We start from the raw sequence: 27,864 nt of genomic DNA, 5'->3' as shown, positions 1-27,864 counted from the left end.
AAACTGATAGAACTACTCCAAGAAACAAAATCCTTGCCCATGGTGGGTGATGCGGAGGACTTACTTAATTTATAAGCGTGACACGATGGATGTAGATGGGATTCTATCCCTTTTCAAATACCCACAAAACATGCATAAAAAATGACCATGTATGAAGGCCACAAGGAAAATCTCAGATTACACGAAGAGCAATACCAGACAGGTCCAATCCAGTGCCCCCAGTCCCAATGCGGTACGATTAGAAATCAACAAAAAGCTAAACAAAAACATACACCTGGAAGCCCCAGGCACTCCTGAATTAACGGTTTTAAACAGGGAAAGAAAAATGGAAAATAGAAACTCTCCAGACCAGGGTGATGGTGGAAGCACTGAACACCAAGACCCAGGGGACGAGGCCCGAATGAGCGGGGGAGATGTCATGACTTCATAGAAAATAAGACAGCAAAACAAAGTAGAAAGGAGGAGTTAAATCCTTCTTTAAAGGAGTTAAGAAAGGATAAAAATACACATTAATAACTAGAAAACCAACAAATAGTGAAGTTGATCATAAAGCCGAAAGCAGGTTTTTGAAAAGATAAAATATACAACTCTTGATAAAGGAAGAAAAAAGGCACAAGGGACTATCAAACTGAGTATTTTCAGCATGGGGATAACGTCCCACTGATCCAAGAGCAAAGTGAAGCTTCCCTGCTGTTCACAAGCGTGCACGGTTGGGAAATGCGCCACTACGCGGAGTCCTAGAACTTTTTGAGTCATGAGGGTTTTGGAAGGTTTTTCAAATTAAGATCCTCAGTCATAAAAAAAATCCACATCCAACTAGACAGCCACATAGAGAGCCGCGACTGGGAACCATCCCCTCAGTCCCGAGAGCACTGCTTTCCTTCAGGCTGCCTTCCCGGGAAGGCAGCTGTGTCAGGAGGGTTTTCTGCTTCCTTTCAGAAAACCCAATTACCTCATCAATGAAGCCAACGTGCAGTTGGCAACTGAAGTACGTACTTTATTTACGCTCGCTGCCTTGTGCTGCTCTGACACCGTAGTGACCTCACTTTATACAGTTTTCAACTCTCACAGTCTTAATGCAACTGGACCACTGCGGAAAGTTTGTTTTTCCTTTTAAGAAGCAGCCCCTTCCAGTCTCATTTCACAGTTCATTTTGCAGATACATTCTCCCTCCTAGCTTTGCAGGAATTAAGGGTAATGGAAGAGTTCAAAAGAAATTAGACCCAGAAAATGTTACTGAAAGTAAAAACGGTTTTAAACTACTTTCATTCACTGCCAGCTGTTGGTCCAGTGTAAACGTTACAAGCGTGGGGTTTTTCCTCCCAGCCTGTTGATAACATCTCCCATTCATGAAAACCACCTGGGTTTTGTGAAGTTTATTGGACCCAAATAATCTCCAAGCACACCAAGTTCAGTCAGTGTTTTTGCTGTAAACCTACATTGTGGAAGAAATAGCCTGATGGGGAAAGGATCAAAGTTCCTTTATGAACCAACATTTACCAGTGGCTTAAAAAAATCTTGGCCCATGTCCACCCCCGTCTGCTCATCCCATCTTACCTTTGTCCCCACTGGCTATTTTGTGGGAGCTTCTTTGCAAGTTCTGAATTCTTAGTTGACTTATCGTCTCCTTTTCTTCTGTATCTCTTCTGCTTTTCAAACTCGGGCCCCATGTCTTCCCTAAAGACAGAAGAGACTCAGATATGCCGCTGGGGGCGGCCAGAGGGCCAAACACCGGAAATCTCTGTCCTGTCTTAAAACATTGTATGACGTTGCTTTCTGCTTTATAACATGTCCATGTTGGTTCTAGTATTAAATTTTTAAAATGTATTTATTGCTGAAATTACTTGTCACCCTGGCAAGGTGCGTGGTGACAGTCCCCTGGCATACCACTTTACAAGCTTCCCCCCACCCTGGAAATCTCACCTGACATGTTGAATAGTTTTTCCCAGAACCACTATTAGAGGGGCTCCTAGGCCAGGATCCAAGAAACCCACACAACCATGTGTGAAATTGTGCGTAAGGGCATTTTCTGGGAGGAAGTATGGCTCTGTCATCAGATTCTCCAAGGGAACCACAGCCCTGAGAGTTTCATCTGCGGCCGCTAGGCTGTGCTTTGCAGTCTCAGCCGTGTGCTGCCTTGGTGTTGCCACTGCTGCTGCCCAAGCAATAATCCATTTGCACAGACACCCTAGGGCCAGCAATACCTCCCCTATCAAGGCTCACCAGATTCAGCTGATTCGAGGAAAAACTGAATGTCCCCAACAGTGGAGTTTTGGTCCTTTCTGTGCAGGAGAGCTGACCACACCAGGGTGAAGTCCTCCGTACCCCCTCCTCGGAACCAGAGGCCCCACATTTGAGGGGATAGCGCGTCCCACTCTGCATTCAAATGACAAACACTGGTCACTGCAAACCAACTTTGCTCATCCTAGGAGAGAAACGTCTTCCTGGTAGGGGCACAGCCTTCTTGTTAAGGCCGTCCATGGCCTGTCAGGACGGGCAGATCTACGACAATGGCTGAGGCGGGGGCCGGCTGGCTCTCCCAACTCGGACCTTTGCTCTGGGCAGCAGCTGTGGCAGCCGGGAGCGTGTGGTGCTGGCCGCCCGTCCGCGGCGCCCTGAGCCTCGCAGACCTGCCCACCTCACCAGCGGCCAGGCCAGATGGCTCCCTGGCTGCTGCAGTGAGCCATGCAGCGATTTGGACGGAGGCTGCCTGGGATGGGCGATGGCACAGCCCCTCTCGCTGGGCTCTGGCCCGTGCCATGCGGGTGCCAGCCTGCTCTCTGCCTCTGATGGTGGGCAGGGGCTTCCAGGCAGAAGCTCTGTGCCGGGGACCTTCTCGCCCCCCAGGGAGGGAGGGCAGGCTCCCACCCCTGCCCACCACTGTGTCTCCTGTGCCCTCACCCAGCGCTGGCACTGACGCAGCCGCCTCGTGTCTCTAAGATGGAGGCGGCCATAAACTGCTGCTCGGCACATCCTCCAGCCTTACTGCTGCCCCTTGGACCACTCCTGGGGTAAAGACCAGAAACCTAGCCCCTTGCTGACTTGGTCAACATGCAGATTAGAAGGAAGAGCAGTCACCGTGTGCCCATCAGAGTCCTCAGTCCTCCTGGGGCCAAGTTCATCCACCACCGAATCCCTGCTGGCACTTGTTCACTGATTCCAGAAGAGCCTGGAGGCAAAGGCAACACTGACGCCCTGGGAAGTCATGGTGAAAACCCCGGTCCCTCCCACGCAACTCTCCAAGGCCTTCCCAAGGTCACTGTGTGGGAGGACAGCTTGCAAAGCAGGTGTTTGCAGAAACCTTGCCAAGGCAACTTGTACCTTTAACTCTCCATCAGCCTGTGTAAGTCACCGTGCCGCCTGCAGTTCAGCTCCGGCCTGGTGAACCACAGGCAGTGGAGACGGGTTCAGCTGCTCAGCGACAAGGATCCGATCCATACATGACGCACTTCGAGAACTTGCCAGTGCCTGGGATCAGAAAAAAATGGAACGGTTTTGTTAAAAGTCTAGCAGTAATTCGTTCCCTCAGAGGATGCTTGGCCAAAATTGGAAGCTGTTGTCATCTTACTGCATTCCCTTATCCATAATTCATGTTTAACGTGGCTGCAGAAGCTCTCCCCTGAGCTTCTCATATTAGATTTCCATTACGCAGCCCTTTTGTAAACCTACCAAATAGGCGTGTTTGTGTCAAACTGCCGTATTCTTTTCACGGCCGAAAGCCCAGTTCTGGTAACTTTTCCCCTTGGTAATATGCTTTCAACCCAATTCCTGGGAAATGGGTGGAGAACATGGAGAGAGGTGACCTCACCCTCATCCCGCAGGCTGCAGACTCTGTCCCTGGTCCCCGTCTCTCACACACACACAGCCTGAGGCCCTCGAAGCACTGACTTCAGATATTTGACTTAGCGCTGATTAGTCAGGAAAGCTGTAAAACAAGTGCATTTGTTAATTTCTCAACTTGCCTATTTTAGAACAAACATCACCTGCTTCAGGCTGCTTCAGATGGGGGGAGGGTGCTACACTCCCTCAGGGTCTCTGTAGCCAGAAAGCCCCTCCTGGGCACGCGCACCAGTAAGGGGCCCTTTCCGAGCTTCCAGCCTCCAGCCTCTGCAGACCGCACTGCCCAGACAGCCGTCCTGAGATGCGTACCCAGAGCAGTGACCCTCATTCTTTCTAATCAAAGGCCAGCAGACTGTGGGGAATAACCACCCTTCCTAGGAACAGGTCCGCACCAACTAATAGCTGACCCCGATCACTCCCAGAACCACCAAATGAGTGAAAACACATCACGCACACAGTGCCCTGGGAGCCGGCCGGGGAGCCCCAGGCAGACTCTGGCCCGCCCTCTGGTGGAAATGAGCCCCAACCCTGCCAATTAGACATCCTCAGTGACGGTGAACAAACAGCTTGGGTTTGAGCAGTATGGACTGGGCTCAGGGTGATTAAGTCTCACTTTAATTAGCGGTTTAGGTAAGCTGAGGCTCAAAGCTTCAGAGACACGAGGCCCGGCCCTCAGTGGTCTGAACAGGGCAAACGCTTGCTGGTGCCCACAGTGGCCATGTCTCCCAAACACAGGCTCTGCAGGGGGGCTGATGGAAGATCTATTATTTATAAAAACACTTTACATTAATGAACTGCCTTTGTTGAGAAGAAAATGGAAGCAAATTGGGAGAATGCCAGAAAATCCAGCCTACGGTGGCCACACCAGCAGTCCCTGCTGCTCTGTAACTCCATGGGTCCCCGGCAGTAGTGTGGGGCAGGGGAGGGCACAGGGACACACGCTTCTGCCAGGCTGCAGGGGTCTCACTGGAGACCCGTCCTGGACGATAGCTAACTAGCACCTAAATAGGACCAGATCTCCCCACACCAGGCCTTTCTAGATTCCTTCTGTGGGCAGCCAGGCACCCAGGGGTGTGAGCAACTGATCCCAGCAGCAGGAGAAGGGGGGAATGGGGAGGGAGATCACATCCCACTTTCCTACCCCATTGCCGGCACCTGGAGGGTAAGAAGCACAGCCTTGGCCCTGACCTACTGCTTTGAAAACGTCAAAATATTTGTGGAATTGAGCACAAGTCTAAATAAGAAGCAGATTCTACTGTGTAGCACAGGGAACTACATCCAATCTCCTGGGATAAACCATAATGGAAAATATAAAAAAAGGAATATATATATATATGTATAACTGAGGCTCTTATGCTGTACAGCAGAAATTAGCACAACATTGTAAATCAGCTATACTTCGATTTAAAAAATAAAATTTTTTAAAAAGTTAAAAAAAGCAGAGCTCTAGAAGTGACTTCAGACCGCTCTCCACTTACCAAAGACGGGGCTGCGCTGCCCCTGGCCGCCTGCCTGTCAGGCGCATCGTGGAGACTGGCGTTCCTCAGGCACGGCTGGGGTCGGAGGCCCAGCCCGGTCCACCGCACGCTCACTAGGGCGGGATGCCCGCGCCAGCTCTCACTGTCTAAATGATGAGAGTTTCCCAGCTCCACTGCCGCCCTCGGGACGCCTGCTGGCTTTTAAATACTGACGTTAATCTTGTCCTAAGCAACGTATGCACAACACAGCTTGGGGGGGGGCGGATGTCAGAGGAAGGGACCATCATGACTGCCTCAGGGAAGGGAAGACCAGGCGCTGGGCATCGGATGAAGACTCCAGGGGGCACCTGTTACATTCTGAACCCCAACATGTGGGTATAAGATAGATACAACACACTTAATATAAAAATTGAATTACAAATTCAAGAATGCAAGTAATAGCAATAGCCAATTATCAGGGGAACAATTATCAGGGGAACAATTATCAGGGGAACTTCCCTGGAAGGCTAGGAAGGTGCCTCCAGCGAGTGTCGATGAAAGCAGCGAGCCTGGAATGTAAACAGTGACCAGTGACTGGGGCGATGGCAGCTCTCCCGAGCGAGTCAGCAGGTCACCAGGGCACCACCGACTGCCAGCCCTCTTTTGACTCATGGGCTACTGCCACCAACCGAGATGAATGACCTTTGTTTCTTCCTCCCCTCAAACCCCACTGCCGGAAGGTGACAACCGGAGTTGTGGGAGATGCTACCTGGGGCAGTCACCTCCCCTGCTGCTGCTGCGCTGGGGACAGTGGAGTGCAGACCATGCAGCCGGCCCCCATCCTGAGGAAGGGCCGCAGGGCACACCCAGCCTGTTCCCGCCAGGCCCTGACCGCCCGCGGCCCCGCGGGGCGAGCTCGGGCGCTCACTGCAGCTGGCCCAGGCTCAGCTCCTCTCGCCTCCTCCTGGGGTCTGAATATCCGGTCGTGGCACCAAGGAAGCACCCCCACCCCGCCCAAGTCCCGGCCCCCATGGAACGAGGAGCTGCTTCTCCTTACCTTCCTGCCTAGGCTTGCGAAGGCAGGTGAATTCCCAGCACTCATGCGGGGAAAACAGCAAATATTTAACCCACAATAAACCAGAAAGGAAGGGAAAAATAAATCCCCTTGCAAACCAGCCTCTGCAGACTGGCTGCTGCTGCTTGCCCCTCGTTCCTCATGTAGTCAGCCAGCCTCGGGCCGCCAAATGGCCAGGCCACGTGCATGGACGTGGGGAACAGACAGGAGCCAGGCTCATTAACAAACCCATTTTCTTCTTTATTGGAGCTAAAAACAGCAAAGCCCCATGTACCATACCCTGCGGGAAAAAGAGATGAGCGAGGGATGTTGACTATTTACAAGAGCTGGAGCAAAAGGGCCCCCGTGGGCCTCGCTGCCCGGGTCCGAGTGCGGGTTCTCCGTGGGGGAGGGGCGGTCAGTGGCATAGGGCGATGGTTTCCATGTTAAGGAAGCGGACGTGCATCTTTGTCTCGATGTCTATCCCCTGCCAGATCTGGAACAGACGGAGCAGCATGAGCGGGCATCCCCACCGGAGTCCTCGGCCACCTTCCCACCCGCCCTCCTCCGCCACCCACTGAGAAGCTCCCGCAGGTGGAATCCAGTGCGGAGCTTGGAAGAGAAACTTCCATCTGCCTTTTTGCTGGTTAATTGGGCTCTGACATTTGGATTCTTTCTGGATTGTCACAGCAAGTTATTATTAAGTACTGAATCCAAGCTCTTAGCTGAAGCCACTTGAATCCCACCCACCACTTCAGGCTCCATGATTTTCATGCAAATTCCTTAACCCCACTAAACCTCCCTTCCACCAGGAAAATGTCAAGACCACCACCTGTGCTGCCCGTTCACGGAATGTTTTGGGGGCTCCAGGGGACTCATGCACGGAAGCGATTTATAAACTGTTAAGGGCTGTGCAATTATAAGGTTTCATTAAGCCATCATCATAAACTAAAAGGTCACAACAGTTAGGTCTTCACAACCTCCCAGGGATAGGACAGGTCACCATGTTCCAGACAGACAAGGCTCATGCCCAGGAAAGGTAATTTCTGCCAAAGACCACATCCATCACCACATACCTGGTACTGGCACTGCCGTCACGGTCCATCCTGGCTAGGGCCCTAGCGGACACTCAGGCCACCAGACCCTGTATCTGCCACACTAGGAAGCCCCAGCGCGGGCAGGACTGTGCGCCCGCCAGCTCCTTGGCCACTTGGGGCCCAGGAGGACCATGGATGGAGAGATGGCGGGCAGGATGCAAACAGGAACGGAGGGACGTGGTGGGCAGTGACTTGTCACTGTCTCCCTGCTTATGTAAGAACTTCAAACTCTCAAGCTGTCACCCTCAACATCTCCAGGGACAGCCTTGAGGCTGGGGAGAGCAGAGCCCTGTGGGCACCCAAGTGGCAGGGAGGCCTCAGCACATTTCCTGCCACTGTCACATGCCTACGGTCCGCCAGGTGCTTTGTTAGGTGAACAAGACATTCCCAGGAGAAGATACCTGGATGCCAGGGTGGGTGGTTTCTGCCAAAGGCTGGGTGATGCCAGGCGGCAAGAGGCTAGTGGTGGGGCTCAGAGAATGGGATGGGCCGGCTGGTCAGGAAAAACTCCCACAGGGCAGAGGCAACGGGCTTGGGAACACTAGAGGCGGGGCAGCGGCGGGGGCGGCCTTCTGGGGAAGAAGCTTGGTTTCTGAGGCCAAAATTGGATTTCATCCTATCTTCTGGCTTAAAGCAGCCATCCCTCCTCCCTAACCTTCCCTGGCCTCCCTGATCTTCTAACTCCTTATTCTGGTTCTTGCTTGGGTGTCATCACTTTTCTGGAGCGCAGACCTCAGAACAAGCCAAGGTGACCTGTGGCACCAACGCCAACTCAGCCTCTCCCAGTCTGCCTGCCCTGCCCAGCCCTGGGGGCGGCGGAGGGGGGCGCCTGTCCTCCTCCGGCCCAGCAGGCCCTTCGGGTCTCTCCCTCAGGCCCAGGTCCGTGCCGGCCGCCCCCTTCCTCTCGCCATGACTGGCCAGGTTGGCGGCGCAGAGTCTGGGGGAGGGCCCGGCCGAGCTGCCCCTCAGCTCGCCAGAGTCCCCGGCCCCAGCCCAGGCACAGGCCTGTTTCCCAGGGGGCCACCCTGGGTATCGTCCCCCTGACTTCCCATCTTCCTTGCCTCCTGGAAGGGGCTCGGGGACACCGCTGTTGGGATGCTCAGGGCCAAAGCACGGGCAGAGCACGGGGGGCTCGACTCCTTGCCACGGGGATCTGCCTGTCAGAGCAGCGAGGGGTCCCAGTTCCCAGCCTGCGAGCAGGCTTGTAGCAGTGAAGGCTGGGGGAGGCCTGATCGTCCACTAACAGGGGTGGAAGGTGTGCAGCCAGACAAACAGCACGGACTGCGAGGCCCAGGGCATAACCACACGCGGTCAGCACCAGTGTGTGCTGCTGTGAAGAGCAGGTCTCGTACAGGCACAGAACATTCCAGAACCCTGGTCCCAACTGTCAACAGGGTGCTTCTGAGGAGGGGGACCAGGTACTCGCGGGGCGAGAAAAATGGAGTTTTCCTCACAGGCCCTTTTGCACTTGCTTAGTTGTTCTGACCGTGTATACCTATCATCACCCTTCCAATAAAAATAAGTAAAAACAGTTTAAACTATTTTAAAGGCCACACCCAGGCTTGACCCCTTTCCACGGAGACGCCCATCTCCTCCTGACCAGCAGGGGCCCCCTCAAGCCCCCAGCACAGCCCCCATGCCCACCCCCACCCCCAGGTACCCACCTTCAGGAAGTCATCGAAAGTGATGCCCTCGTACACCTGATCAGGCTCCTGGGGATAGAGCACAGGGTGCAGTGAGGGGCTTCTGCCTGGAGACTCTCCATTCCCCCCCCCAACCCTGCAACACAGAAGGCTGGGGCCATTTAGGCAGAATCATGAGAATGGGGAGTACACTCTGGATTGTTCGCCTCCAGCTCGAGGCTGGTCGCCCTGAACTCCAGCGTCCCCTTCACTGGCTCGACGGTGGGACGGAAGGTGGTGCAGGCTCACCAGGGCCCGCCCCCCATGCCCCCCAGGGAGGACAGGTCAGACGAGGGTGGGCGCAGAGGCAGGGCTCGCTCCCCCCGGCACAGCCGCCTCCCGTCACTTCCCAACAGTACGGCCACCAGCAGACACCTCCTGCCATTTCTTGGTCCTGCCTCCTCAAACCAGCCTTGGTAAGACCAGTTCTGGGCCGACCTGCACTCCAGACACCGGGGAAAGGGCCGAGTCACCCTGATAACATCTGGCCCAGGAGCCTCCCACCTGCCGAGTCACTGGCAGTGCCCGTCTCTGCACACACACGAGATGATAAATGGGGCTCCTGCCCATGGTGCTGCTAAGACCAAGTCCCCACGGCGCCCTCTGTGACAGTGAAAGCTGGGCTGACACCCCACTGCCCGTCCATACAAGACCAGCCAAATAAATCGTGGTCGCCCTGGCTATTGGTTACCACGCAGAAGGGGTCGATCTAGACCTGCTGATATGGAAAAGGCTCCGAGACACATACACGGGGGAAAAAACAACCAAGGAGCAGAAAGACGGCTGCAGAGTCTGTCCTGCATCACTAAGCCGACGGCTGCCACCTGCTCCGTGGACCTGTGGGGTCAGCATGGCGGAGAGCGAGCCGCGGCAGTTCAGCACCATTTTGTGTGAATCAGAACCGAAAGACACACGTGTACACGTCGGTCTGTGTCAGGAAAAACACCGTCAAGGGCAGTTCCCTTTAGGGAGAAGGACCAGGGCCGATGGGTGGAGGGCCAAGAAGGACGCCCTTCTCTCTGCGTACCGCTCGGAAAGCTGTTCCTACGTGTATTTAAGAAAACGTCGCAGGCGCTCTCCGAGCGTTTGCTGTGTGTACTTTACAAACGTTATTACCATGAACTGATGCAAACCTCACAACAGCTCCCAGAGGTGGGTTCTGTTCTTAATCTAATTTTGGATATACTTTTTTTTTTTGGATGTGGACCATTTTTAAAGTCTTCATTGAATTTGTTACAACATTCCTTCTGTTTTATGTTTTCGTTTTTTGGCCGAGAGGCATGTGGGATCTCAGCTCCCCGACCAGGGATCTAACCCGCACCCCCTGCATTGGAAGGCGAAGTCTTAACCACTGGACCACCAGGGGAGTCCCCTGGATATACTTTTTAATTTTATGAAAAACACCAGTTTTTTAGAAGGCCTGGGCCAGCCCTGCCCCTAGGGCTGTCCGCTCTTCCTGCCCAGGGGCACAGACAGAAGTGGCCGCCCACTCCCTGCCAGAGACCCCGGATTCCCAGGGCAGCGAGGGGAGCTAATCACAGATAAGGCCCCGCCGGCCCAAGACCCGGGCTGGAGGGCAGGCACCGGGTGGAGGGGCTGCAGGATCAGGGCAGCGCCCTAGGCTGAGACCCCAGCACAGCTGCCCCAGCCTCCAGCCACAGCAAGGCTTTCCAGGGAAACACCCTGGAAAGAGCTCACTGCTGCAGTCGACAGCCGGCTTCGGAGGTTACAGTAGGGTGATGCGTCATTTGTCTTTGGCGAAAGGTGCGGGCAGAAATGTTAAGCGTCCTCAGAGGCCACAGGGTGTGAACTGACTCGGCCACCCCTCACGCTGCGCCTCTGTGTGTATCTGGTCGACGATCACACAAGGAAACACTCTAAGAGCACACAGAGAGGATCCATACATCAAGAAAGATGCACACGGTGGGCGGGACGCACACCCGGGAAGCCGGCACGGACTCCCGGAATGCCCCGGCTTCTAAGGTTGTGCAGCTTTTATGCAGATCAGCAGCTGCCAGCTGCCAACAATTTTACTACAGCAAATTAAGAAAACTGTCACCAATTGAAACTGGAGTGGGACGGGGAGCAATTTAACGAAGGAGAGTGTCATTAAATCAAATGGGAATTTGGCTCGGGCAACCCGGCAGGGGAATCCCCACGCTCCCCACCGAGGTCACCGGCCTTTTCTGCAGCAGTTAATTGTCTGAGTGGGGTGGCTTCGCCAAAGCCAGAAGCCTCTCCCTGGGTCCCCGAAGCAGACAAATGAAATACAGGCTGAGAAAGTGACCTCAGCCCCCCGCCCGCCATCTCCTGATGACAGGCCTGAGCACAGACAGCAGGTTTCAGCAGGAAAACACCCCTCCATCTGGGCTGGGGTCACCCCAAAGCCATGATGGTGTCTGGGGCTGCAGCCACTATAAATACACAGGAGCCAGAGGGGACAGCCCCAGGGGGACCACCCGAAACCCTCAGGGAACGAAGTCCATGGAGATGGTCACGTGCCTGCCGGCACGGCTCCCAGGGGCTCTGAGCCCCTGCGTCAGGGGCTGTCTGGACAGGACCCGGCCCTGCAAGAGCGAGTCCACCGAGCATAGCAAAAAGGTCGCTGTCCCCAAAGTCCAGAAAATTCTTTATGTCCCCACCAGTGAAGCAAGGTTACAAATCTATGAAGTGATGCACGTGAAGAAGCCAGCACAGTGCCTGCACACGCTGTGTGGTCACCCTGCAGGTGGCCCTGGGGGCACCTGGCTGCCTGGAGCCTCCAGGGGGCCCCTGCCAGAGTCCATGCCTCCCCACCCTGACAACGGCACCATCTGAGCACGTAAAAGCAGGCAGTGACCGCTCATAGGACGTGCCGGTCACCACTGCCCTGACCATTCGCTCCTGTGCCCCTCTGTGCCAACAGTTCTGTACTGGGGGGTGACTTCGCCCCCCCGCCCCAGGGACAGTGGGCCATGTCTGGAGACATGTTGGTTGTCACGACTTGGAGGGTGTGACTGGCATCTAGTGGGTGGAAGCCAGGGAGGCTGCTCAAACCCCTGCAAACCCAGGACAACCCCACGTGTCAACAAGGCCGGGCAGAGAAACCCTGCTCTAACTCACCGACACCACCGGAGGCCCGACAGCACGGTTCCAAGAAATGATCCAGCCGCTTCTACGCCAGTGGGACCCTGACAAGCCTCAGCTGCGTCCAGCTGTGGTCCAGCTCCTGATCACGTGGTCCCACCCGCCTTCCTCCCCATCAGAGCTCGAGCCCGGCCCCTCCGCCTGGGCCACCGCAGCAGCCTTGCAAGTGCTTCTGGTCGAATCCTCTCTTGTCTCTGTCAGCAGGGGGCCTCCCATCCTCATCAGCGCACAAGCCCTGATGGCCCAGCCCCTCTCCTGTCTCATCTACACGTCACCCGCCGCTGCTCCCAGCTCCTTACTGGACCCCAGATCGTGGGCCCTCAAGAGAGCTCCCTGCTGACCCCTGCCCTCCAGGCCACAAATCCCCTCATTAATAATTAAATGACAGCAAGCCCGGGCTGTACTCCGACCAGGCCTGGCACTGTGCCAGGCGCTGCCCGTGGGCCCGAGGAAGCTACGTAATGGGGTCTACGGCCCCCAAAGCCCAGACTCCCCTGCTTGGCCTGATCCCCCAAGGGTTGGGACATCGGGCCGGTCTTCTGGGGGGACAGGAAAGCAGCGAGAGGCCTCTGAGCAGTGGTCTGCACCAGGCCCGGTCAGAGTGGCGAGCAGGACATGCACAGTCTCTGCCCGCTGGGGCCTTCCAGAAACACAGACTAGTTCCAGGGCACGGCACGGCGGGGTCGGCAGGGGCAGGGGCAGGGAGGGATCTGGGGGTTCGGCTCCGGCAGCTCTCACCATCCGCCCCACGCAGACGCTGGCCGCCTCCATCATGGCCCCGTCGGCAATGGAGCGCGCAGACTCCTTCTCGATGTGGGGGTTTCCGGAGAGCAGCTCCTCGACCACCTGCCGGTGAAGCACAGACGCCGTGAACTCGGGCCTCCATCCCGGCCGCAGGGCAGGGGAGGCGCTGGGGCCCGCCGGCGCGGGAGCATACTTTACATTTCGATACTCTTCCAGGGTGATGCGGCCGTCGCTGTCCGAGTCATACATGTGGAACAGAACTGGGGGCGGCAGTGGGGAGAGAGCGGCTGAGTCAGGCAAGGCAGAGGGGAGCCCGGGTCCCCCTGCCCCCCAACCTTCCCCTACCTCAAACTGAGCAAAAGACCCCAGTAACGGAAACCTGCCAAAGCCATAGGGGGCAAGGGCAAAGGCCATGGGGCCAGACCGACCACTTCCTGGTGGGTGACCTTGGGCAAGTGACCTAACTTTTCTGAGCCTCAGCTTCCCCATCTGTAAAATGGGAGTAACCACACATCTGCCTCATGGTGTTGCCAGGTGAGCTAAGGCTGGTGGACCAGGGCCAGCGACCGCCTGGCACACTGTGAGTGCAGATGACGTGATAGTCTCATTAACAGGAAGCCAGATGAGCGTTATTTCAAAGTGGCATTCCTGACAGACCCAAGAGGGTGGCTGTCATCCCAGGCCTGTGGCAGATCACGGACCCGGCTGCCTACATCCTGTCCCTGGCTGATCTGAGCTGGCCCCTGATGGTACGAGGGGCATTCACACCTGCTCTGGTTATTTCACTCTTAGTGACATCACGTGGTCCCTTTACTGACATCACTCAGCATCCCACAGCCCAACAGAGCCAGGAGCTGAAGGGGAGGTGACCTCCCGCCCCCTGGCTCAGCCTCAGGCTCACAAAGTCCTCGGCCCTGGCATTTATCCAGCCCGGCGCTGTGCAAATGTATCTTCCTCTCATCCTCACATGACCCCGTGAGGCCAGGGCTGCCCTGAGCCCATTTCACAGACGGGGCTGCCAAGCTCACAGAAGCTAAGGCATTTGCCCGCAGCCACCCCATTAAGGGAGGGGCAGCCGGGAGTTTGAACCAGAGTCCGTCCCATCCCACAGCCCTCACACCTCTTGACTTGGCCCTTGGAACAGTGTGGAAGCCGGGCGGACACCAGGCATCACCGCCCCGCCCCCAACAGCCCTCAGTACACATCCTGAGCTAAGTATGAGCTAAGTATAGCCCAAGCCCCGTGTTTACATGTCCCTGCAGACGCTGCTGCCTCGGATGGGATGGAGAGGGATGCTGGAGTCGTGGGAAAGTGCACAGGGAAGGGAGGTGTGACGCAAGCCACCCTGGGACTCTGTGCCATCCCCCACCAAGGCCGATCCCAGCTCAACTTGCTCAGAGCCCAGGGCCAGCAGAGGCTCCTCCGGGACGGACGAGCCCCACAGAGGCCGCCCCGTGAAGCTGCGTATGGTGGCCAGTCATGGGCCAGGGAAGGGAAGAAAGGAACTTTCAGGAAGCACCCGAGATCCCACCCAGCCTCAGAATCACCCTTATGCTCAGTCCTCATCCCCACCGTCAGGTTCAGGGTCACACAGCTGCTTAGTGAAGGGGCTGGATTGAACCAGGTCTGTCCAAACCAAGGGTCTTAACCTTTTCCAATCACTGACACCTCCTTCTGTTCCCAGAAAACCACCAGCTGCTGAGAAGTGTCAACAAGGGTGCTGCCACGGAGCAGCCTCGGAGGAGAGGGAGGTGCAAATGCCACTCCGTGTGTGTGAAAATCGGGACCAACCTCCCCAAGGCCTGGGGTGGCGCTCCCTGACCTGACCCTCCCCACCCCACCGTGGGGGCACGGCAGGACTCAGGGCCACACAGGCGGCCAGGTGTGCATCGGGAGGGGCCCTGGGACACCCACATCTTAGCTTCTCTTCCCGGCACAGCTGCACCTGCCCCTCATCCATGGTGGTGTCGATGGGCCGGAAGTAGGACATGATGGTCAGGAAGTCCTCGAAGTTGATCTCGTCAGCCAGGCCGCTGGGCCCCTTGCGCAGGTTCCTACAGGAGCAACGAGGGGGTGTCGGAAATGCATTAAGAGCAGAATCTTGTCCTTCTGCTACCAACAGCCCTCGAGAACCTGGCCCTTCTGGGCACACACTTCACTTATGATGGCTGTCCTGGCCTTGGGTTTTGTTTCCCAACCTGCTCGTGGGGGCCCCGGGCCCCAGGGCAGTTTAGTCCAGCCCCTCCCCGGCGTTCCCCCCTAGAAATCACCATCTGAGGGCCTGGGGGGAGACACGGGCAACTGCACAGCTGCTGGGATGGAGGGCTTCCCGGGCATGCTGCGGTGCACAGAGCTGGGCATTTAAACACAGGGAAACCGAGGCAGTAATTCACCCAGGTACGTCTCCTGACCCTTACCTTTAGATCGGGGGTCAGCGAACTGCAGCCTGGGGGCCAAATCCCACATGCTGCCTATTTTTATATAGCCCATAAACTAAGAAGGGTTTTTCTATTTTAATACGGTTGAAAAAAATGCTGGGGAGAAAAAAAGAATAGCACCTCATGACAAATGAAAACTCCATGAAATTCAAATTTCGGTGTCCATAAATAAAGTTTTATTGGCACACGGCCAGGCCCACTGATTTACATAGTATCCCTGGCTGCTTACAAGCTACAGAGGCAGAGTTGAGCAGCTGTGACAGAGACCATGTGGCCCGCAAAACCTAAAATATTTACTCTCTGGCCTTTTAGAGAAAGTTTGCCAATTCCTGCTATCAGCTGTTTAAAACTCGAGCACAATGATCAGTTGCAGGCAGCTCTGAGTAACGTTTCCTACCAAAGTGCAAAACTCGCCAATGGGCTTCCCTGGTGGCGCAGTGGTTGAGAGTCCGCCTGCCAATGCAGGGGACACGGGTTCGTGCCCCGGTCCAGGAAGATCCCACATGCCGCGGAGCGGCTGGGCCCGTGAGCCATGGCCGCTGAGCCTGTGCGTCCAGAGCCTGTGCTCCACAATGGGAGAGGCCACAACAGTGAGAGGCCCGCGTACCAGAAAAAAAAACAAAACAACTCGCCAATGACTGCAGGTTTTCTAATAGATCATGGCACAGAGTCCCAGGGTGGCCTGCGTCACACCTCCCTTGCCCGTGCACTTTCCCACCATTCCAACATCCCTATGGATGTGCTTTTCTGCAGGGGCAAGAAAAGGGCTCGTGTTCCAGGCGGGGCTCAGGGAGTGAACCCAAGGCTGGGTCTCCCCTGTGCCTAGCACACAGCGGGTACTCAGCAAATGCGTGAGTGCACTGAAAAGCCACTGGGTGAGGGTCCTGGCAGAGAAAAAGAGTTGAGAAAACAGCTTGGAGAGGACTCCAACCAAACACGGGCTCCTGACCCACTGCTGCCAAGCCCTCATCACTAACCGACTTCCGCTGGTGCAGGTGGCCATCGGGCTGACGGGCTGAGGGTCCCTCTGCCCTCACTGTGCATCCTTGCAAAGAGACAGTTCTCAGCTGGCCCGGGATAACGAACAGTCAAGGGCTAGTGCTTGTCAAATGCATGTGGGTCCCACGTGCGGTTAGGACCGTATCTCGGTTTAAAGGAATACATTCGAGGTTCTCTCTCTAGGGGCCCATCTACTTCTTTTCAAACACTGCCCCTGAAGTGTGCACCACACTTCACAGTTTAGAGATCTCGCTATTCCCAATTTTCCATTCCAGGACATTTTCCAGAAAGAGGTGGCTCCCAAGCCTGGAACAGGGAAGGTGGATCATGAAACAACAAATCTGAGAGGTAAGGCGAGATCTTCTCCTGGACTCAGGAAGCCTAATCTTTGAATGTTTTTTCTTAATCTTCCCGGAAATCTTCTATCTTACAAAGTTTTTCCACTGCTCCTCCAGGCAGATTTTTAATCATCTCAGAGTTTCTTGCTGTCAGGGGCACAGTCCAAATTTACAGGGTGTAAAAATAGCCCCAGGATTTATCGGGCTCCTCGGAGGTACTTTCCGCTGTGTTTGGGTTGCACGTCCTTCTCAAGGGGTTCAGGCTGCAGCGAGAGGGATGACAATGAGCTCGGGGGACACGTGATAAACCCCGGGGCAGGCTGGCCACGAACGGGTCCTTCTCAGGGAAGGTCGAGACCCGGCTGCTTCAGCATCAGGACCTGATTCAGGGGCTAGGCATCCCTTCTCCTCCGAGTGTCCCCGGGAGGTCCACATGGGCCAGCATCATGGTCTCTAAAGGTAACCACAACGCAGAGACCGAGGAAACCCAGACGCAGCCCCTAGAGCCAGACCCACGTGCGCTCCAGTCCACTTCCACAGCGGAGCACCCAAGACCTGGGTTGGGTGACAGAAGAAGAGGGGCTCCAACCAAACCTGCAGCCCAGCACGAGAGCATTCCTTCTGCGGGGATGCCTGACTCAGAGCAGTCTTTGTGCTTCCTTAACTCTCCGATGACCCTGTAGGGATCAGAGTCCTTGGAGGTGGGGACAGACCCAGCTCGAACTGCCCTCCAAGACCAGCTTCTTGGTTCGAAACGTCTTAGGAAGCAAGGTGGACGCTGGTATCTCTTGAAAGGAAAATCCCGTCGCCAGACCCTCCTCTTGAGTCCTCCCCGAACTCCTCGCTGGAACTTACAGGACGAGATGTGAAGCATGCACAGGCGCCCAGCAGCTCTGGGTCCAGGCTCGGGAAGCCTTTCCTTAATCCTCCCCTATTTGGTGACTTCTGGGCGGCCCACCGACTCACCCGGGGCCTCCCTTTCTCCACACCATGTCTCTAAGCAGCCGCCCCAGGCTGAGGCCCCAGGACCCACAGGGGAGGCTCTCGCCATCCCCTACTGGCCACTGCCCTCCCTCTCCCGCTGTCACGCGTCATCTTCCGATAGCAATTCCCGAGAGCAGGTGCCTCGTGAGCTGCCCGCACTGCAGACCTGCAGACCCGGGACTCCCTTGACTCCGTCCCCATCGTATCCAGTCCATCTCCAGTTTCACTCCTCTGATCTCTCTGGGATCCCTCCTCGTCTCTCCTGGGATCACCTGGTCCAGCCTCCTCCATCTCAGTGAGCACACCACATGCAGACAGAACGAGCTTTGCAAAAAGCAACAGACTCTGTCGCTCCCCGGCTCGCTGCCCTCTGGGAAGCTCCTCCAGCTCTTGGGGTGACCCCCAAGCCCCCAACCTGGTCTCCCAGGCCCAAGAGGTTTGGTCCCAGCCGCCCAGCTCTCACCACCCCTTCCCACCACACTCCCCTCCCCAGGGGCCCAAAAGCTTGTTTCAATGTCCACCTTCTGGGCACTCAACGTTCCCTGATCGACTAAGGCCCCTTCCTCCATCCTTTAGGTGCCACTGCACCTGCGCCGCCCTTAAGAGCTCTGTCCTAACCTCAGATGCTCCAAGTACAGTAGGGGGTCTCTCCTGCCTCTGACTGTGGACTGTGGACTCAGGGCACGCCTTCTTGTCCTCTGGCCCCTGCCAACACACTGTCCCCTCAGCAGAGGCAGCACTCATGGTCAGAAGCCTGGCAACGCCTAAATTCCACTCTGAGAGCTGAAAACGCAGCTCCTGGATCTGTTCTGTTCCCACAGGGGACAGCTGAGCGCCAAGCCACCTTGGGCCAGATTTGGTTTTTTGTTTGTTTTATAAATTTATTTATTTTTGGCTGCGTTGGGTCTTCGTTGCTGCACACGGGCTTTCTCTAGTTGTGGCGGGGGGGGCTTGCTCTTCGTTGCAGTGCACAGGCTTCTCACTGCAGTGGTTTCTCTTGTTGTGGTGCACGGGCTCTAGGTGTGCGGGCTTCAGTAGTTACAGCATGCGGGCTCAGTAGTTGTGGCTTGCGGGCTCTAGAGCGCAGGCTCAGCAGTTGTGGCACACGGGCTTAGTTGCTCCGCAGCATGTGGGATCTTCCCGGACCAGGGCTCGAACCTGTGTCCCCTGCACTGGTGGGCGGATTCTTTTTTCTTTTTTGCCTGCGATACACGGGCCTCTCACTGTTATGGCCTCTCCCGTTACAGAGTACAGGCTCCGGATGCGCAGGCTCAGCAGCCATGGCTTACGGGCCCAGCCGCTCCGCGGCATGTGGGATCTTCCTGGACCAGGGCACGAACCCGCGTCCCCTGCATCAGTGGGCAGACTCTCAACCACTGCGCCACCAGGGAAGCCCAGTAGGTGGATTCATAACCACTGCGCCACCAGCGAAGTCCCCAGATTTGTTTTAAGGAATAATTACACACAGTAAAGGGCACATATCTTACGTTTGGACCAATGTGTGCACCTGAAAAACCCACCCCCTAATAAGGATACCAGAAGTTTCCCTTGGGCCCCTCTCCAGCCCAACCTGTCTCCTCCTGGGCTGGCGGTAAGGATGGAAGAACCAAGCCCTTGGCCCTAGGTGGGCTCCACGGGCCCAGGGGAAGCAGGGTTTGCCAGGACCTCTGGGGTGTCATCCTCTCCTCACCTTAGCACACCTAGAACTGCAGGAAACACCAGCCCCTCTAGCTCCAACCCACAAAAGGCTGGGTCCCTGGGGCCCAGCCAACCTCACAACTGGCCCAGTCTCGTCCAGCCATTTGGAAACAAGCCTCACAGACACATACATGCAGGCATGTGTATATACAGACACACGTTAGGCATCACTAGGCTCTGGTCACCCTGTACCACCTTCTTGTGATGCCTCCAGCTCTAGGCCCTGACCACCATGTCGCCTCCACGTGTGGGGGCCGCATCACCGCTCCCCCTGCCCCCTCCCCTGCCAGCCCCCCCAGTCCTGCTCTGCCCCACTGCCCACCCAGCCCTCCCTCTGGGATTCCGCAGGCAGAACCAGGATTAAAAAGGAGCTGAGGGCCCTGCCCACCCCACACCTCTGACCATGCTTGGCCTCCTGTGCTCCAGCCAGGCCCCCTCTGCCACTCGCACCACTCCCTGCGCCACAGGGTCTTTGCACGTGCAGTTCTGGTCTCTCTCTGCTTTGCCTAGTTAACTCCTGGGCACTCTCTCCTCAGGTCTCACCCCACAGGTCCGGGAGGAAGGCCTCTGCATTTTCTGGGGCAGTCTGAGGACCCCATAGCCCCAACCCATGAACAGGTGAGGCCCGGAGTCTTGCTCAGGGCCCTGCAGCCCTGGCAGAAACAAAGCTGGGTGGTTCAGGCTCGTACAACTTGAAACCCGTCCGGGAGTCCCCACCCATGATATGACCTCAAGGAAGGGACATGCCTATTCCCTTCCTTTCTCTTTCTGCCAGTTCTCTCTGCTTCTCAGCGATCTCTGCAGACACAGGGTGTCAGGCCTGGGCCCCTGGTGTGTTTGTCCACAGGTTCTGGCAGCCTGGAGAGGGCATGACCCCCTCATACCCCCACCCCTGCACCTCTCCACCAAGCCTCAGACACAGTGATCTCCATGAGGATATGTGAGTCTTTCAACTCCGATGACACTAGACATTTGGGGACATGAGCTCTGGTGTCAGCCTCAGCTTTGGGATACTGTCCATGGTGCCTCTCTCTGCCTCAGTCTGTAAGCCAGGGTACTGAGCATAACGACAGGTACCCTGGCTCTCTAACATACCTCATCTCAGCACAGCCTCACAGCAACCCTGAGAGGCAGGTGCTATTATTACCTCCATTCTATATGTGAGAAAACCGAGGCAGCCTCCAAGAGGGGCCCCAGTGATCCTGCCTCCTGGTATTCATGCCCCATGTAGTCCCCTTTCCAAGTGCGACGTGACCCAGTGACTTCTGATGAGGACAATACAGCAAAAGTCATGGCATGTTATCTGCAAGATGAAGTTACCAAAAGATGGTGTTTTCCATCTCAGGTGCCCAATCTCTCTCTCTTTCATTGGAACATCTTACTCTGGGGGAAGCCAGCTGCCAGGTGTGGTAGCCTTGGTGACTGGTCCATGAGATGCCTCCAGCCAACAGCCCGGAGAGTGAGCTCAGAAGCAGAGCCTCCCCCAATCGAGCCTTCGGGTGAATGTAGCCCCAGCTGACCCACCCTGAGCCTGAGAACCCAGATCCCTGACTCTCAAAAATGGTTAGCCAATAAATATATATTGTTTCAAACTGCTAAGTTTGGGGGACATTTGTTACACAGCCATAGCTAACTAATACAGAGGCCTAGAGAGATTGAGTGAGCTGTCCCAAGTCACCCAGCCATGAATCCAGGACTGCCAGACCCTGAACCTGTGCTTGTAGCTCCTACCTGACAAAGCCCCCTCTTCTCTGCGTCAGCTTAAGGGGCTGTTCTGAGCACACGAGTAATGCAAGAAGTTACAAGGGCAAATGCTCCCCCAAAGTCACCCACCATCGGCAGCTCCAGGAGAAAGGCCCACCTGTTGTCGAAGAAGGCACGGACGATTTTGGATCTGATCGGGTTGAGCTCCAGGTCAGGGATGTTGTTGAAGTTCTCCTTGCTGGGTACCAAGGAGGGGGTGCACCAGGGAAAGAGTGAGAAAAGAAAGCAGACGTCAGAGAGCATGTTCATCACGTCTCAAGCTGTGTTTTTTTATCCTGAGCAGACTCCACGAGAACAGTCCAGAATGAGAGAGGACTGGAATATGCTGCACTGGTATGCCTCCTCCTCTAACCTCTGGACTGGCAGGACCACAGAGGGTCTGGAGGCTCAGAGATGCCCCTGTGAATCTGATAAATGTCCTAGACATCCACCCCCAGGAAGATGCAGCGACACAAGATCTGCACCGCATTCCAAGGGGTCAGAGAACCCAGGTAGGGAAACCCTCAGTTGGCCCTTCTGGAATCAGAGAAGAAGGATGCTGGCTTGGAGCTTTGGAAGACAGTGTGGCAGGTCCTCAACAAGTGAGAAACATGGAGTTACCATGTGACCCAGGGATTCCACTCCTAGGTATATACCTGGGTATGGCCCTAGAGAAATGAAAACACTCATCCACATAAAAATTTGCCCATGAATATTCATAGAAGCATTCTTCCTAACAGCCATAAAGTAGAAACACCCCAAATGTCTACCAACAGATAACTGAATAAATATGGTCTATCCATATAAGAGAATATTATTCAGCCATAGAAAGGAATGAAATACAGATATAGGCTACAACATGGACGGACCTTAAAGACACAGTGATAAGTGAAAGAAGCCAGACACAAAAGACCACATAGTGTATGATTTCATTCATATGAAATGTTCAGAATAAATCAATCCATAGAGACAGAAAGTAGCTTAGTGATTGCCAGGGGCTGGGGGATTGGGAGTCATGGGGAATGGGAATGGTGTCTAAAGGTATGGGGATTCTTTTGGGGATGATGAAAATGTTGTAAAATTGACTGTAGTGATGGATGCACAACTCTGTAAACACACTAAAAGCCATTGCATTGCACATCTTAGTGGGTGAATTGTAGGATATGTGAACTGTATTTCAGTAAAGCTGTTTAAAAAAAGAGAGAGAGAGAGGGACCTCCCTGACGGTCCAGTGGTTAAGACTCCACGCTTCCACTGCAGGGGGCGTGGGTTCCATCCCTGGTCTCCCTGCTCGGGGAACAAGATCCTGCATGCCAAACAGCAGCACAGCCAAAAAAAAAAAAAGGAGAGAGGGAGGAGAGATGCTTGCAGGAGAGGGTGAATTTCAAACACAGCCACTCTGTTGCTGGGCACAGGTGTTGCTGGGTCCTAGATAGAGGCTGTGGGTTTGCAGGCGTGGAGGCAGGTAAGTCCCTCACCTACCTGACCTCCCCACATAAGGCCATCCTTTGTTCTCGGAATCTGCTTCCAGCTCCCTGAACTTCAAAGGGCAGTGGCCTTGGAAGGGACCCAGGGCACAGGCTGGTAATTCCGGGGAACAAGGGGGCACGCCCAGTGGGGAGAGGAGGAAGGATATTAGCCACTTAAAACGAGGATGTCCAGGGGCCCTCAGATTCAGAACTCGAAACTAGAACCAACCCACGCTGGGAAGGAGGAAAGGCCACGTACACGGAGAATTCAGCACCGTCAGAGCTGTGAGGTTCTGTAATCACACAGCTGACCCCTGTCCTGCCCCCACCTTACAGATGGGGAAGCTGAGGCTCAGGGAGGAGAAGCAGGACCTGCCTGGGGCCCGGACGCCTCCGTGTTCTCTCCACCTCTGTGTGTTTCCGCCTCTCCCCATCTCGCAGTGCTCCCAGCTTGGTTTGCTTGCAGCACTTGGCCAAACTCAGGAGCCGGCATCAGTGGACGCCAACATTTTAGATTCCTGAGAGCCCAGTTCTAAAGGGGGCGACACAGAGCAGCTGGCCTGCAGCAATGGAATACTTATTTGGCCATAAAAAAGGAATGCAGTACTGACCCATGCTCCAACACAGATGAACCTCAAAAGCATGAACCTTATTTCACCAGTTAGCAGTGAAAGAAGACACACAAAAGGCCACACAGTGTATGATTCCATTTATATGAAATGTCCAGAATGAGCAAATTCATAGCGACAGAAAGCAGACTGGTGGGTGCCAGGGGCCGGGGGATAGTTAATGGCTCGTAGGCACAGGGTTTCTTTTGGGGGTGATGAAAATATTCTAAAACTGACTGTAGACTTCAAGTGGGCGAATTGTGTCGCATGTGAATTATATCTCAATGAGGCTGTTTTAAAATATCCCTAAACTATTTTTAAAAAGCAAAAAGCAAAGAACCACTGCACTATGGCTCCATCGATATGAAGAACAAAAAGTGAGGTGCTAACCTGTGCAGGTTCACGGTCAGCTATCTCCGGGAATGGTGACTAGGAGGGAGCATGAGGGGGCTCTTGGGGCTGAGGACGTTCTGCTCTTGCTCTGGGTTTGGGGTCACGGGTGCGTTCAGTCTGTGAAGGATCATCTCACTGCCCCCGTCACTTTTCCCCACGCACATGACAGTCGCCCCACACTGGCACAGGCCCCCACCCTCCCCTTCTGCCTCGTGAGTGGGAAGCAGCCACAGGAGGAAACAGAAAACCCGAGCCCCCAGGATGGGAACAGGTCAAGTCAAAGGGCCACGTGGAGCTTGAGAGGGGATCTGGGGAGAAGGGAAAGGAAGCGAGCAGCTGCTAGTTGGCAGGAGACCCCCAAGCCCTCTCTGGCTTTCACTGGCCAGGGGTCTTGGCTACTGCTAACTCTTCCTCAGCCTTAGTCTCCTCATCTGTGAAGTGGGCACAGCCTCTGGAGTCAGACTTGGGTTCTACCAGCTCTGCTACCTGGGACAAGTGACTTAGCCTCTCTGAGCCTCCGTTTGCTCCCCTACACACAGGAGCCTCAGGCGGCTGTCGCTCTCAGCACAGTGCCTGGCGGAGAGCAAGGGCTCCATGGATGGAGGCCTTCAGGCATCCGAGAGCATGGGGACAGGACTCCCGTCTCCACAGCACCACCGCCTGAAGGCCTCGCACAGCTGAGGGCTGCGCAGGGGCTCAAATCACGGCGTGTGGACCGAACAGCTGAGCAGAAGGGACGGCGGGGGTGGGCAGGGCACGTGGCCCCCAGGCTCTGCTCCGTCCCCAGGCATCCACGCCCTTTGGGGCCCCCAGGAGTCCTCAGTCTGCAGATCCTTGGAGAGGATCGCAACCCCGCTCTGCCTCGCCGAGTCCTGGAAGGGGCTCTCAGAGGAGCTTTGTCCCAGGGCTGCTGGAAGGACCACATCTGGGGACACGCCTGGGAAGTAGATCTGGTTAATTCCCCAGGAGGGAACAGAGGCCAAAAACGGGGCAGCTGCAGGTTCTAGGGGGACTGGGAGACACCCGGTCCCCATGCTTGTGAAGGTGGCGAGAAGGGCCCCCCTGGCACCATGACATCCTACAAAGGCCCAGAGGGACCCTGGCTGACTTGGGAGGGAGAGCAGACGGCAAGGTCCCAGGAGGAGGATAGAGGCAGATGGACCTCGAAGAGCCTGACTGTGTGTCTGGAGGAGAAACTTAACAACAAAGAAGAGGTCTGACTTCCCACTGACAGAGGTGAGGCAGGTGCCAGGAATCGAACTGGGGACACAGTGTCTTTGGGTCCTGGCCGCACAGCCCCTGGCAGGTCTGTGCAGGTGTCTTTGAAGCCCAGCTGCCTTTCTCCATAAGCTAGAACCACACTGTCCCTCACCACGGGCACCTTACTGACTCTCCAAGCCTCAGTTTCCTCATCTGTGAATTGCGTACAGAACAAGCACCACCCCCCAATGTCAAAGGGGAAGTGAAGTCAAGTACACCTGGGGGCTGGTCCAGGCTCCGCTCCTGACCAGGCATGTGGTCCTGGGTGAGCCACTGCATGTCCCAGAGCCTTGATTTCTCATCTGTAAAATGGGGATTGTGGGAATATCCCAGCAGGATCATGGGGTTAATGAAATGATTAAATGAGATAAACAAAGGTAAGGTGCTTAGCATAATGCCTGACATGCAGTGAGACTGTCATTTTAAAATGATGATGGTGATAATTAGAACAGCAGCAGCAGCTAACCTTCTATGTACTCCCAAGGTGTCAGGTACTGTTCTGAGAGCTCTACATTATTATCCTACAAGGTAAGAACATATTTCCACCTTACAGATGAGGAAACTGAGGCAGAGAGGTGAAGAAATGTCTTACTACTAAGAACAATACCCCTGACTTAGGTGGCACATGGAAGCCCTAGCCCGGGAGCAGCTTCTCCTAAGGGGCGTAGGGAGAGGGACCAGGACTTTCCTGTCAGGATCTTTTGTGCAAAGGCATGTGGATGGGAGAACCACCTGGTGCCAAGTAGGGAATTCTTTGGAATTCCCTGGCCGTCCAGTGGTTAGGACTCAGTGCTTTCCCTGTCATGGCCCCGGTTCAATCCCTGGTTGAGGAACTAAGATCCTGCAAGCCACATGGTGCAGCGCCCCCCAACCAAAAAAAAAAAAAAAAAAAAAGCAGGGAGAGAGGGCAGACAGCAGAAGCAAGAAGAACTACAGTCCTGCACCCTGTGGAACAAAAACCACATTCACAGGAAGATGGACAAGATGGAAAGGCAGAGGGCTACGTACCAGATGAAGGAACAAGATAAAACCCCAGAAAAACAACTAAATGAAGTGGAGACAGGCAACCATCCAGAAAAAGAATTCAGAATAATGATAGTGAAGATGATCCAGGACCTCAGAAAAAGAATGCAGGCAAAGATCGAGAAGATGCAAGAAATGCTTAAAAAAGACCTAGAAGAATTAAAGAACAAAGAAACAGAGATGAACAATACAATAACTGAAATGAAAACTACACTAGAAGGAATCAATAGCAAAATAACTGAGGCAGAAGAACGGGTAAGTGACCTGGAAGAGAGAATGGTGGAATTCACTGCTGTGGAACAGAATAAAGAAAAAAGAATGAAAAGAAATGAAGACAGCCTAAGAGACCTCTGGGACAACATTAAATGCAACAACATTTGCATTACAGGGGTCCCAGAAGGAGAAGAGAGAAAGGACCCAAGAAAATATTTGAAGAGATTACAGTTGAAAACTTCCCTAACATGGGAAAGGAAATAGACACCCAAGTCCAGGAAGTACAGAGAGTCCCATACAGGATAAACCCAAGGAGAAACACGCTGAGACATACAGTAATCAAATTTGCAAATATTAAAGACAAAGAAAAATTATTGAAAGCAGCAAGGGAAAAATGACAAATAACATACAAGGGAACTCCCATAAGGTTAACAGCTGATTTCTCAGCAGAAACTCTACAAGCCAGAAGGGAGTGGCATGATATACTTAAAGCGATGAAAGGGAAAAACCTACAACCAAGATTACTCTACCTGGCAAGGATTTCATTCAGATTCGATGGAGAAATCAAAATCTTTACAGACAAGCAAAAGCTAAGAGAATTCAGCACCACCAAACCAGCTCTACAACAAATGCTAAAGGAACTTCTCTAAGTGGGAAACACAAGAGAAGAAAAGGACCTACAAAAACAAACCCAAAACAATTAAGAAAATGGTCACAGGAACATACATATCAATAATTACCTTAAACGTGAATGGATTAAATGCTCCAACCAAAATACACTGAAGGCTCGCTGAATGGATACAAAAACAAGACCCGTATATATGCTGTCTACAAGAGACCCACTTCAGACCTAGGGACACATACAGACTGAAAGTGAGGGGATGGAAAAAGATATTCCATGCAAATGGAAATCAAAAGAAAGCTGGAGTAGCAATTCTCATATCAGACAAAATAGCCTTTAAAATAAAGACTATTGCAAGACACACAGAAGAACACTACATAATGATCAAGGGATCAACCCAAGAAGAAGATATAACAATTATAAATATATACACACCCAACATAGGAGCACCTCAATACATAAGGCAACTGCTAACAGCTATAAAAGAGGAAATCGACAGTAGCACAATAATAGTGGGGGACTTTAACACCTCACTTACACCAATGGACAGATCATGCAAACAGAAAATTAACAAGGAAACACAAGCTTTAAATGACACAACAGACCAGATAGATTTAATTGGTATTTATAGGAGATTCCATCCCAAAACAGCAGATTACACTTTCTTCTCAAGTGCACACGGAACATTCTCCAGGATAGATCACATCTTGGGTCATAAATCAAGCCTCAGTAAATTTAAGAAAATTGAAATCATATCAAGCATCTTTTCTGACCACAACACTATGAGATTAGAAATCAATTACAGGGGAAAAAATGTACAAAACACAAACACATGGAGGCGAAATAATACGTTACTAAATAACCAAGAGATCACTGAAGAAATCAAAGAGAAAATCAAAAAATACCTAGAGACAAATGACAATGAAAACGTGATGATCCAAAACCTATGGGATGTAGCAAAAGCAGTTCTAAGAGGGCAGTTTATAACTATACAAGCCTACCTCAAGAAACAAGAAAAATCTCAAATAAACAATCTAACCTTACACCTAAAGGAACTAGGGAAAGAAGAACAAACA

At 54.1% G+C, this 27,864-nt stretch overlaps 1 protein-coding gene across 2 annotated transcripts in view; it reads right to left on the bottom strand.

Annotated features, from left to right (window-relative positions):
* Positions 1–6,769: 6,769 nt before the first annotated feature.
* TESC (tescalcin) overlaps positions 6,770–27,864 on the bottom strand; it is a gene marked incomplete at both ends in the record, with an annotated part of 63,521 nt that continues 42,426 nt past the window's right edge. The window contains 6 exons of one of the 2 annotated variants that reach the window (XM_079717883.1): positions 6,770–6,847; positions 9,113–9,160; positions 12,995–13,102; positions 13,199–13,260; positions 14,915–15,054; positions 21,319–21,399. In XM_079717883.1, the coding sequence (XP_079574009.1) occupies positions 6,770–6,847; positions 9,113–9,160; positions 12,995–13,102; positions 13,199–13,260; positions 14,915–15,054; positions 21,319–21,399 (517 nt within the window). The remainder of the gene's footprint in view (positions 6,848–9,112; positions 9,161–12,994; positions 13,103–13,198; positions 13,261–14,914; positions 15,055–21,318; positions 21,400–27,864) is intronic. The other variant, XM_079717884.1, reaches the window with a different exon arrangement.

Source organism: Hyperoodon ampullatus (assembly GCF_949752795.1).
Source record: "Hyperoodon ampullatus genome assembly, chromosome: 13".
NCBI classification, from domain to species: Eukaryota; Metazoa; Chordata; class Mammalia; order Artiodactyla; family Ziphiidae; genus Hyperoodon; species Hyperoodon ampullatus.
This window is presented reverse-complemented; position numbering and strand designations above follow the sequence as displayed.